General features: G+C 37.7%; 1 protein-coding gene across 3 annotated transcripts in view; it reads right to left on the reverse strand.

Moving 5' to 3' along the window:
* The window catches only part of RANBP3L (RAN binding protein 3 like), a 39,003-nt gene that overhangs the window by 12,145 nt on the left and 13,642 nt on the right, over positions 1-13,216 (reverse strand). For all 3 annotated transcript variants that reach the window (XM_066988645.1, XM_066988644.1, XM_066988646.1), the window contains 8 exons: positions 12,847-12,915; positions 12,014-12,138; positions 11,436-11,539; positions 5,559-5,634; positions 4,344-4,443; positions 3,123-3,253; positions 2,086-2,206; positions 1,357-1,499 (listed from right to left, as the gene is read on the reverse strand). In XM_066988645.1, coding sequence (XP_066844746.1) covers positions 1,357-1,499; positions 2,086-2,206; positions 3,123-3,253; positions 4,344-4,443; positions 5,559-5,634; positions 11,436-11,539; positions 12,014-12,138; positions 12,847-12,915 — 869 coding nt within the window. The remainder of the gene's footprint in view (positions 1-1,356; positions 1,500-2,085; positions 2,207-3,122; positions 3,254-4,343; positions 4,444-5,558; positions 5,635-11,435; positions 11,540-12,013; positions 12,139-12,846; positions 12,916-13,216) is intronic.

Below are 13,216 nucleotides of genomic sequence, written 5' to 3' on the forward strand. Positions count from 1 at the left end.
CACTGGTGGGCCTGGTTTTGTCCCTTTCCTCCTTAAAATCTAGTTTAAAGTCCTATAAATCAGCCTTGCTAACTCCTGGGCAAAAATCTTTTTCCCCCTCAGAGAAAGGAGTTCCACATCAGGAGTCAGTAGGCGTGGTGTCACACAGACCTTCCCATGATCAAGAAACCTGAAACTGAATCCCATTTAGTAGAACCGTGTGAGTCTGAACTGTCAGCCAACTGTTCTCCCATCACATTACGTATTTGTCTAGCTGTATGACAGACATTTTGTCCAGAAGGATATTGTGAGAAACAGTACTGAATGCTTTGCTGAAATTGAAAAAGATTACATCAACTGGCTTCCCTTGGTCAAGGGGGCAGGTGACCTCCTCATAAAAGGAAATTAAGTTCATTAAACAGGACTTTCCCCTTGTGAACCCGTGTTGGCTGTGACCAATGTCTGCACTGTCTTTTGGGTGTTTTTCAATAACTCTCAGAATAACCTTCTCCATAATTTTCGCACTGCAGTGAGACTGACAGGCCTGTAATCACCAGGGTCTTCTTTCTTGCCCTTCTTGAAAAATGGGACAACCTTTGCCAGGTTCCAGTCAACTGGGACCTCTGCAGATTCCCAGGACCATTGAAAAATAATTGAGAGAGGTCTTGCAAGGATATCAGCCAGCTCTCTGAGTACCCTGGAATGAACCCCATTGGGTCCCAGAGGCTTATATGCATCCAGTTGGAGCAATAAAGAGCTTGGCTCTGTCTGCTTTGCATCCTCCCTTCAGATATTTACAGACATTGATAAGATCCTCTCCCAAACCTCCCCTTCTCCAAGCTGCACAGTCCCAGCTCCCTCAGCCTTTCCTCACAGGAGAGGTGCTCCAGTTCCTTGATCATCCTGGTGGTCCTCCATCGGACTCTTCCTAATATGTCCATGTCTCTCTTGTACCAGGGGGCCCATAAGTGGACACAGTACACCAAGATGTGGCCTCACCAGTGCTGAGCAGAGGGGAAGGATCACCTCTCTTGACCTGCTGGAGATACTTGGTCTAATGCAGCCAAGAATATAATGAACCTTCTTAGCAGCAAGGGCATGTTGCTGACTCATGTTCAACTTGGTGTCCACCAGGACTCCTAGATCCCCTTCTGCAGAGATGCTTTCCAGCCGGGTAGCTGTCAGCACATACTGGTACCTCGGGTTGTTCCTCCCCAGGTGCAGGGCTCTTTTGTTCTCCTTGTTGGACTCCATGAGCCAGGTGTATCAGAGTATAAAACAGAGTATAAAATACTACTTGCTAAAACCAAAGCCTCAGCAAATCTTCAGAATCCTAGATGACATGAGAATTTGGGTGGGTTTTTATCTTTTGATTACCTGAATTAGAAATACTTGAACAGAGTGGTCCTCTTGGTCTGTTGCAGTGAAGCACACACTTTTTCTGTTTGCTCTTTTTATTACCATTTGATCCCAGAGTCTGGTGTTGAGAATCAGTTTCAAGCTGCCTTGATTTCGCATAACTAAAATAAGAAGATTTATGTAAGTAATTGGAATTATCTTCCTTTTTATTGCAGCAGTTTTTTCCAGCACTTCTATACAACTAATATTTTCATGAATTACTCCTTTAATTTGGTCTAAAACCTGATGTTGTTAGATATTATTTTTAAAATATTTTTAAATACCAAAATATTTTAGTTTCTTTAATACATTTGGAATGCAGAGCAAATAATCTGCTGAAACTGTGCAATGAAATACAAAAATGACAGCACAGTAAAAACAACATTCCAGAAGTGACTTGAAACAGTGTTCCTGGAAAAGAAGAATCAACAAAGAGCAAACTGTCAGACTGGTGACTGAGCTAAAGATACACTGCAGTAGAAACACACAGAACCTAACAACAGTAATATGCCTGACTGCAAAAGCTGAGTGAAAATGCCCAGGCAAGGCAATGTCTCAGTCTTTAGTGATAAGAAGACTCTCAGCAAGTTGACTTAAATAAAACTAGCTACTGAGTTTTAAATGTCCTGAGATAAATTGATTCTGGGCAGCAATAGTGTAAGTTATTTAGTGTTTTATGCATGTATTACTTTGTTATTTAATTCTTACTTAGCCTTGATTGCAACATTCCACATTTATTGCTAGAAGTGTCATTAAGCCTGAGAGATCCTCTGCCTCTTTCAATCCAGGTTAAAGAAAGCTTATTAAATACGAAGAGCTTGCAGTTAATCTGGAAGAGAAATAAATGATGGAAATTGCCAGCCAATGTTAACTCTACTGGTTCTAGAACTTTATGTTTTTAAACATTCCAGTACAGCTTTAAATACATTAGTATGCCTGTATACAGGACAGTTTTATAGATACATCAACATTATTACTTAAAATGAAATGAGTCCCTGACATGTGCTAAACTTCATGTTAGTATTTGAAAACATTCAGCGTGAATGTCAGTTTACTTTTTCAATATTTCATCTTCATTAACTCTTCAGCTGTGATATCCACTAACAGCTGAATTTGTTGCAACTGTTCTAACCTATTACCTCTCTCATTAAAAACATTATGTAGCCCAGTATACACGGATACCAGTACTACTAAGAGAGTACTACCCCACAAAGAGTAAGGCTTCCATGTTCTGACAGATTTCATCAATGCTAAAACTATGGAATTCTCAATTTTAAGATTTTTTAAACCCTATACATCTTTGTTATTGTCTGAGAAAATATCAGTTTAAAGATGGAGAATAGCAAAATGTATCCTGCTAGGCGAGAAAGATAATTGGTATTTTAGATGAATTATAAAACTAATTACTTTGATAACATTTTTTTTAAGTTTTATCATAAAAAAAATCTTCATTTACTTTCAATTTTGATGTTTCAATTAGTGCTGGCATACTGTGAAGATGCTTGTAACATACAACTGTAGAATGAAGTTTTGAAACCATCACTTACTGAAAGGGACTACAGAATGAACAGATATAATATGAAAATTTTCAGCCTGTGGAAAAATAAATTAGCAGAGATATATCTTTAAAAATAAAGAAAATTTAAAATATAAACTGATGTTGTGATTGCTGCAATCTGTAATAGATCTAGATGTTCTTTTCAACAACAAAACTGCTCACCACCAGGACTTTATGAAATACACACCTGTAATACATTGTATTCTGCTTCTTCTCCTGTTATAACTTCAACTTTATCTAATAGAACTTTCTCCACTGGCTTGGAAATATAAGCAGATGTTGATTCAATTAGTGTTGCATTCCTTAACAAAGTTGTTTCTGTAGGAAGAAAAAAAAAAAAAAGGAAATCCTTTCTGTAGAAGGAATATTTATAGCACATATAATGGTCTGTGACTTCCGTATTCCTTGTGTTTGTTATCATTCAATGTTATTAATAAGCTTTGGCCAAAGCAGCAAATAGAAGAGAAAAAGGCTGGAATACAACAAAATTTCACATCTAGTTAGGCTTATTTTTAATTGAATAGGGCTCTCTGCAGGGGAGAGGCCCAAGGGACAAGTTGCAGGAACAAACCCTAAACTATTAGAAGTTGATTTTCCAGATTAAACTGGTTTGTCATACTGCTGTGCAGATTAATAAATAATGAAAGGCATATGTCCCAATATTCAGAATAGTAATACATATACAATGAATATTTGACAGGAACATGAAAGGACAAGATTTGAAAAGAACATATGCTACAAAAAATGAGTGTTTGCATAATCTGTCTTCCATGGCCCCATGGCCTTTTTTTTTTTTTTTTTTTGCCTTTGAAGAACACTTCTACAAAACAAGATGATCCAATACATCCATTACCATAGAGAGGTGTAAAATTTCAGGACAGAGATGAAGATGGGGACCTATTTGGAATTCCCTCAAACAGCCAAGGTTTACATGGCTTGCCTAGCAGAAAAGCTGCCCATCAGAATCACGAACAATCCCTGAAGTCTGTCTGCATAGAATTTTTAGTCCTACTATTAGGGTATAAATAATCAAAAGTATTTTACATGAGAGAAGTATTTTATATTTACATTTTACTGCAGATAGTTTGAAATTGTAGTTCAAAAATGCAGTCTGAAAGATATTCACTAATTTCACTGCACTTTTTCAAATAGCAAACATTTCTGGAAAACTCTACCCTTTCATGAGTAACTTAGATTATTCATTTTTAAGTTAGTCCAGTTTAAGTATCATAAACCAAACTGCAGCTGCTTTCTAAGCACAGACTACACATACTGCAATAGTGTACTAGTGACTGGATACCTTGGTAATAGATGAAAATTGCTGAGCACCATTCATCTGACATCCTCTAAGACACCCCCAAACATAAAATACAAAAGTTAACTGTACTTGTTTGTTGAGTATGCTTACTTGTTTGTGGACTAACATGGAAAGATTCTATGTATAGGGATGTTGTTTCTCCTTTACATGAATCAGCTTCCTTACATGGCTTGGGATGCTTTTCAGGACTCTAAAAAAAAACAAAAACAAAAACAGGGGAAGTAAGAATTCCTATTTAAATGAAAGGGCTATGCTACTTGTTATCAAACAGACCACTGAATCTTTGAATGCACACTAGGGAGATGATTAAGAATTGTAATATATTAAGAACAAACACCAACACAGATGATGCAACTTCAGTCTGTGGTAATATGTTATTTTATTGTCATAAAATCAATACATAATCCTCCCAAGAAGAATGGCTTCTTTGTAAGGACCCTGGACTAAGCTTTAAATCTACTGAAGGACTTAGATTTTAAAGTAACAGCTAATTTCCAGTTTAAGCATTTAAACCCCAGAATAGCTTAAAACTCCCAGTCACCACAAACTTAAACTCAGAGGAATTAAAAATTTCCATCCTTCGATTTTGCAGATAATGTTTCCTAAGTCTAAGAAAGTGCTCCTGACAATAACTGTAGCTCAATTCCCATGCTATACCTATATCCTTGTCACAAGCTGTAGCCCAGCCCTACAGTTTCCAAGCTTTTTCACTGACAGATACGCAAATTGTTTTCACTGTACTTCTAATAGAAACTGAATTTCAATACCACTTTAAGTGGTACAGTATTCAGCTTAGGAACCACCTTGCTGTCCTAAGTTTTCTTCAGGCCTTGATCCATTAAGCTGCCTCACAGCTGCACAATGTATCTTAACATGGACAGTATCTAGGATGTGTTTTCAATTTTCCTCTCTGCCCAACAGAATTCATACTAATTTCTCCTATCTCTTAACAACTATGATCAAAAATGTTTGAATGGCAGGGAACCCATTCTTTCCTCTCCTACTGTGGCTATTCTGCTTTATGTAGAATATTTAAACAAACCTCGTACAGGTCAAAAAATGAGCAAAAGAAAGGAAATGCATACTGGTATGGGTTTATAGTTACGGTAGTTATTTAGGATGGCAAAATAGGGATGCCTACCTCTCCTGCAGAAAATAAATATTATCTCTTCAACAGCCATTAGAATCTATTTACTCACATCTTAAAAAGGAGGAGCTAAAAAAGAATTAATCTCTGAAAAAATATATACTCCTAAGTATGTACTTAATCTTGATAAAAAGCCTGCAAGCATTTACACATCTTACCAAAACTCTCTCATCCATGTTTTCTCCAAACACGAAACTAGAATTGCTGTTGCATAATACACTTCTGTTTTCTGTTCTGTGGGAACAAAATGAGGCTGTGATTTAGAACTATTTAAATAATATAATTTTTTTTACAAATATAAATATAGAACTAAGTAAAGAATATAAACATAGAACTAAGTAAAGAATATAAATATATTCATGAATTTACTTTGCCACACCTTACATTATTAAAGGCAAACAAAAAAAGGACCTCTTAAGCAATCAGATAGACATAATCTTAAAGAGAATCTGAAACTGTTCTCTACATAACTTTTGAGAAAAGGAACATATAAGATTACACTGCATTTCATGAAGATTACCAAGGACGTTCCTTGACAGCAAAGGACAACAAGCAAAGAACATGCCCCCTCCTCCTCCTCTGGGAAGTGTTCTACTCTAAAACTTCTTACTCCAGAAGCTTTAATGAGTTATATTTGTTTCCCTGTTTTTTGTTCCATGAAAATGTACCACTGATAAACAACTATCCCTCCATGTTGATGCAGCTCTGGTGCCGTACAGAATAACCTATTTCCCAGGGCCTCACAGGCCCTCCTTGGTCATCCACCTAAGAACCTGGAAAGGCAGAAAGACAGTGCATTCTAATGCACACACTTTTAATTCACATAAATACTGCAAAAATATGTAAAGGTATCATAGCATCAGAGAACTATAGTATCATAGAATCAAAGAATTGTGGAATCAAAGAATGACTTGGGTTGGAAGGGACCTTTAAAGATCATCCAAAGCCAACCTCCCTGCCATGGGCAGGGACACCTCCCACCAGCCCAGGCTGCCCAAAGCCCCATCCAGCCTGGCCTTGAACAGCTCCAGGGATGGGGCAGCCACAGCTTCTCTGGGCAGCCTGTGCCAGGGCCTCACCACACTCATGGTACAGAATTTGTTTCTGATATCTAATCTAAATCTACACTCTTTTACTTTAAAACCATTACTCCTTGTCCTACCATTACACACCCAGTTAAGAAGTCTCTCCTTGTCTTTCCTGTCAGCCACCTTTAAGTACTGAAAGTCTGGAGCCTTCTCTTCTCCAGGCTGAACAACCCCAACTCACTCAGCTTGTCTTCATAACAGAGGTACTCCAGCCCTCTGATCTTCCTTGAGGCCCTCCTCTGGACTCCTTCTAACAGGTCTATGTCTTTCTTGTGCTTGCAGCCCCGGAGCTGGGTACAGGACTCCCGGAGGGGCCTCACAAGGGCAGAGCAGAGGGGGAGAATCACCTCTGTCCACCTACTGGCCGTGCTTCTTTTGATGCGTCCCACGATATGGTTGGCTTTCTGGGCTGCAAGTGCACATTGTCAGTTCATGAGATGGTATCATATGATAGCACATGGCTTATGATGAGTTGTAACTAAAACAGGAAAGGAAGATCTTTACATTTTTCAGTGACCTATTCTCCAGATATATTTAAGATGAGAAGTGAAGAAAAGTAGGTATTTACAGTCCTGTGACACTGACTAAATAACAGTTTGGGGGGATACAAATTTGAGAGAAAATTTCCCAGTGTAGATAAATTACTTTACAACTAGGATCTGGAGTTTCTTGATTGTGACTAGTTTTGGCAGAAGCTACACTAAAACAACACTTCTTCTTTTCCCTTTTCCCTTCTTAGCGTCTTAGGTTTTCCAGGTAAAAAACATTAAGTATTTTTATTGAATTGCCTCCCTGAGCTTCACTGCTCTCAGTTAGCTTCTTGCTTCTCAGGAGGCTTTAAGAGAATGCTTTTTACAATAGTGATACAGTCACAACTTGTAAAAAACTTGTGGATCGCAGTCACGAATATTCCAGTATAAATTTGAGTTGTGACTATTAATTGTGATTACTGCTAACTAGATTGCCACTTTAAATTAACAACATTCTTTTTTATAAAATTCACTAAAAAAGTCCTTATAAACTTCTTTGTTTGGAAATTGTTCCTGCTGGCATTTTTTGACAAAAGGCCTACAGGTTATTCATGTTTTCTGTAGAACTTAATCACTGTATCTCTTGCTGTCAAAGTCAAAACCATTCTTGTCTCTTTCTGTTTCAGAAGGAAGATTTGGCAGGAAGACAATCTGATGCTCTGACACAAAGTGCATACCTCAGCACCACTTATCAAGGCTCTTCTAGAGCACTTATCCTTGGGAGGGCTTAGTGGCACTTACGTCATGCAGAGGATATTCCTGTTAATAAGCTCGGTTTGCTTCTACAACTTTGATGACATGTGTCTACAACTAAGTCTTTGTGTTCACAGTGACAATGTGCTTGAAATCTCTTCATGTAGTATGAAGGAATTCAGTAGTTAACAGTTAATTCAGTACCTTACACTCACAGAAATAATACTCCTTAACTATTCCTCATCCATATTCAATGTGTTTCTAACACAAAGACGAAATAAAATATAAAAAGCAGAAAATCAGTCTCTTTTCAGCCTTGAAGTCTTCCATACAGATTTTATGCCATGAACGGGGAATCTAAAGTGTGTTGAAACTAATTACTCTCTTATCGTTTAGTAAAAACAATTTTCCATTAAAATTCACTGAATTGTAATCAATTTCCATTCTGAGATTTCATCTGCTACATCCAGGCTACTCTACTAGTAAAAGAGTAAGGATAGCATTCTAGAAGAGCTAAAAATCAAAAACTAGAACCTTGTCTCAAACAAATAATGTGGGAAATAGATTTTGATTATTTTGAGAAATTTAAGAAAAAAAGCAATCTGTCAGGATCTTTCTTTTTGCAGACAATTAAATTGTAACTGCCAGCCTGAGAGTCTCACTAAAACCTCAATACCCTTATGTTGCTGCAGGGTGAGAACAAAATGTGCTAGGATGACATTGCCATGGAGATGCAAATCAGAAGCACTGAATTCGGGAAACTACCACTAACAAGGAAGAATCAGAGAAGGAGCAATGTCTATAGGACACTGGAAAGATACTATGGAGAGGGAGTAGATCCAGGTACTCAGCTGCTCCTTCTCAGAGCGTCCAGAGGGTTCTGAGTAGCTGCCAGTTCTAGTGCTGGCTCTGACGCACTGCAAGGTTTTCAGGCAAATCATTGTGCAAAGATGAATACAGGTTCAGAAGTCTGCATTTTCCCAGCATTGTATTTCTGTCACTTAGAAAAAAATGTTTTTTTTTTTAGTGTCCAGAGGAGGGTGACAAAGACGGTGAAGGGCCTAGAGGGGAAGATGTATGAGGAGCAGCTGAGGGCACTGGGCCTGTTCAGCCTGGAGAAGAGGAGGCTGAGGGGGGACCTCATCGCGGTCTACAGCTTCCTCACGAAGGGGAGTGGAGAGGCAGCTGACCTATTCTCTGTAAACACCAGCGACAGGACCCGTGGGAATGGTGTTAAACTGAGGCAGGTGAAGTTTAGGCTGGACATCAGGAAGAGGTTCTTCACCGAGAGGGTGGTTGCACACTGGAACAGGCTCCCCAGGGACGCAGTCACTGCACCAAGCCTGTCTGAATTTAAGAAGCATTTGGACTGTGCACTTAGTCACATGGTCTAAACTTTGGGCAGACCTGTGCGGTGCCAGGAGTTGGACTAGATGATCCTTATGGGTCCCTTCCAATTCAGGATATTCTATGATTCTATGACTCTATGATGTTTTCTTTAAAATGTTAATAATTTTGTTTTATTTTTAATTGTTATTATTATTAATAATATTTTAATGATTTCAATTTTATTAATTATTTTCTTAATCAAACTCAAGAAACTCAGTAAATTTCTCCTCTTTAGTTTACTGCTGTAAGCTACAGTCAGTTCAGGAAATGGAACTGTTGGTGGTTTCCTGTGATATCAACAGCTGCAGCAACCGCAGAGGACTAACAAATTATTTTCATTCATCTCTCTGCAGAACTGTATCACATAGAGAAGAACAGGAGGAAGATGAGGGAAAGAAAGGGACATTTGCACGCAGCAGGAATCTATGCTATTGAGTCTCCCCACAATGCTTTTTTTTTTTTGGTACACAAATGTCAGTTGTTTCACCTTGATTGATAATTAACAACAAAACTTACTTTTTTTTTTTTTCTTCTTAGTGATCAGCAGGCCTGGCTGCAATGGTTGCTAGTTTTTAGCATGTATATGGAGTTTAATACTTGTTTGAATACTTGTCAAGTTACCTATGAGAAAACAGCTACTCCAAAAAGATTTTTATGACATGTTTTTGAGCAATGGACACTTTATGCACATCAGAAGAATGGCACTAGCCCTCTCCTATAAACTTGGAAGAACAGAAAGCACCTGGTCATATTTAAATTAGTATTCAGCTTGGCAATTAAGTCAACATTTAATACAATCCTGATACACAACATTAATCAGGCACAGAATACAAAGAGACTAGTAATCCCTCTTTAAAAAAGAAAAGGAAACGAAATATTATAAGAACTTTTAAGTCCTGTAGCTTGTCAGTACTGAAACATTGCATAGCATTTCTTTATTCAACTACTTCAGAAAACAAAGCCACTCAACTATCTGTTCCTAGATGTTGTACAAGTGACAGAAGGTAAATGGACTTGGAATATTGGTTTAAATTTTGGCTTAAAATCAACTGATTTTAAGGCAGGAGCATCTTCCTTCAGCTTCTCTAATATGTGCATTACCATCATTCTGAATCTGCTAAAAACACAACATGTCCTCACAGGATATCATCACAACGTTAATTGTGATAGAAAAGGGCAGGCTGGCTCTTCCAAAAACAACAACTGAGCCCTCTAACAATGCTCTTCTTGTTGATAAAGATTAATAATCTAAGTTGCTTGTTCATATAAAACTCCTCATCTCTTCAGAAGCCTGGCACTCTGCATCCCAAATTTGTGGACTCTTTACCTGTGGTCCATCAGGCTCTAAAGAAGACTTGAACAGATTCCTTTGCAGTTAACATGTTCTCCGCTCTTATTTGGTGGGAGTGGGAAAGGATACAACATCACAGATTGGTTATATATTGGTTGTATATATATTCCTAGCAATTTTGAAGTACTGTTCTTTAATCAGTATCTTAAGGTATACTCCAGATGCTCACAATTTCCAGGTAAAAAACTCCCATCAACCATCAGGAAGCAGTATTAATACTCATGGGATAACCTGTCTGCACTAAACTGGTTAGCTGACAGACCTATAGCATTCTCATGAGCCATTCTCCAGAGAGAGGTGAGCTCTCAAGTGCCCTCTTTTGCATTAGTATGAGTTCTTTCAGTTATATACAGAGGCAGTGTTGAGAGGAAGTGTCCCAGTCCAAAGAAATTAGCTTTCTCATTCAGAAGTTCAAAAGTCCATCCTGGACAACCTGTGCACGAAGATGCCACCCTATTACAGTCATTGCAGCTAGATGTTCATGCCAGAAATTCTGGTATGTACATGGAAGTAGCACATCAGCTGCAGCATTCACCATGTCTTCCAAAGCAGTCCTGCATGGTTTTCTTCATGCCTTCTGTGTCCAATATGCTTACATATGTTGGTAATTACTGATTTTCTCTCCATCTGCTTATGAAATGGGCAGCTATGCAATCAGAATAGAGTTCTCCGAAGAGAAAACGTGACTGTAAACATTCAAAACCAAGACATATTTTGAATTGACAAAGCTGCATGAAATGGCAAACCAAAATCGTTTCTGGCTTGGGAGTTGCTAACGAGAAATGAACTGTTTCCTGGCAGGAGTCCATTCCTTATGGCGTACAGAACTCATGTCAGCACCCACAAATCTTGGCACCACACACAAATACCAGTGAGCACTGTGTGGATGTAGATAGGCTTAGTACCATGTTAGACATGTAAGACAAAAGGGCAGGCCATAGGCCAAGTGACAAAATGGTGTAAAAATATAATAATAAAACTTACTGTGTTGCTTTAGAGCTAGAAGGATTCATGGTAATAGATGACCTTGCTGCTGTTTTGGAACTTACTGAATTCTCAGCTAAGGAATAAGAGCTGTCTTCAGGTAACTAGGAATAATAGAACCAGATGAATTAATCAGTCCAAGTTTACTTTCTGCTATAAACAGGTCTGCTAGAAATCCAGAGTCACTGAGGTTTATATATGTGGTAGTTAGCAAATCTTCCTCCTACTACGTATTAAGCCAGTGCCCTTAATCAATACACCAGAATGTAACTTTCTAAATAAACAAAATATAGAAGATCCCCAAACTTGATTCACCCACAGAACTCTGGTATCTGAAAATTGAGACAGACTGCAAAGAAGACATGTTTTTCTAAACAAGGTTAGCACTAGTTTAACAGTTCCCACTGTAATCAGTGATCCATCGATTCCACTCAAACTGATACAGGAAATTCCTTGAAAATCATGCAGTGGAATAATTAACCACTTTAAAACAGCACTGATTTTTCATTTGTTTTTTGTTCTTTAATTTGATTGAGCTCCAAACATATATTAGTCAGTAAAATTACTCTTCCTTTTACCTGAATATGTGCTTCTTGCTTAGTCATTAGAGATACTACAGGATTTTCAGGACAGGTCAGGGCTTGTGGGGGTTGTAAAATGGCAGGTCTAATAACATTCCGCAATTGACTTTGTGACAAGGATCCTTGCAAAATACAAAGACAAAATATTTAAACAGAGACTTTTTCTCCACATCTAATTCATACCAATGTGTCTTGCCTCTTTAACTGAAAACTTCAAAGCCTACTTAAATAACATTTATTGTTATTGTTTCCGTGGTATATATTCTAAAAAAAAAAAAAAAGCTCTAAAACACACACAGCTCTGCAGTGACACCAACCTATCAGGATAACAGGGTGATGCATTATATAATATAAACATATATATATTTTAATAAAATATATATTTATATTTAGAACCTAAATATATATTTGGACCTAAATATAAATATAAACCTATTTATATTTAGGTTCAAACCAGTCAGTACTGCTTTGTGTTAGACATGTATTCCTGTATTTCAGATTTAATCCTGCACCTGCAGATGCCAAGGGGGCTCTTCATTACTTTCTGAAACAGTAGAGTTTTATCCTTATTCAGTCATATATTAGAAATGTGGGATTTCACTATGCAAGGCCATACTCTTTCCACTCAGGAATTAAGTAGTCAGAGCAGAGGCTCAGACCAGAGCTCACAAGATATTTACACTGTCAAAAAAATAACTGATGAACCTCACAAAGACACTTGGCATATTACTCTGTCATTTTTATCTCTTTTTATGTCTTTTTATCTCTCCTGTATCCGTTAAGAATGTCTTTGTGGAGCTATAGTGAATAAATAACGCAATGGCAATTACCTTCTTTCATAGTTTTGATGTCAGTGTTTCTTCGAAGGAGAGCTGAGGTCATGAATATGTTGTTCTTTACTAAAGAACATGGAATTTAAACTTAATCAACAAGTAATGATAAACTTTAAATTATTAATTAATGATTTTGTAAGTGCCCTCCTTCCCCCCCCCTCCTCCCCCCACTCCTTTTGGTATTATCCAAGCAATATCTTAACCTTAAGTACGATGGGTCTTAAGTACCATGGGTTTTCTGGCTATTCAGAGATGCAAGACTTTTGGATATCAACAGGTGCTTTAATCTCATAAAATCTTTCTTCAGCTTTGAAAACCAGGGAATCATGCACTTTTGCTGCTGGTTTGCAAAAGCCATTGAAATAGC

The sequence above is a fragment of the Anser cygnoides genome, chromosome Z, assembly GCF_040182565.1.
Source record: "Anser cygnoides isolate HZ-2024a breed goose chromosome Z, Taihu_goose_T2T_genome, whole genome shotgun sequence".
Lineage (NCBI taxonomy): Eukaryota > Metazoa > Chordata > Aves > Anseriformes > Anatidae > Anser > Anser cygnoides.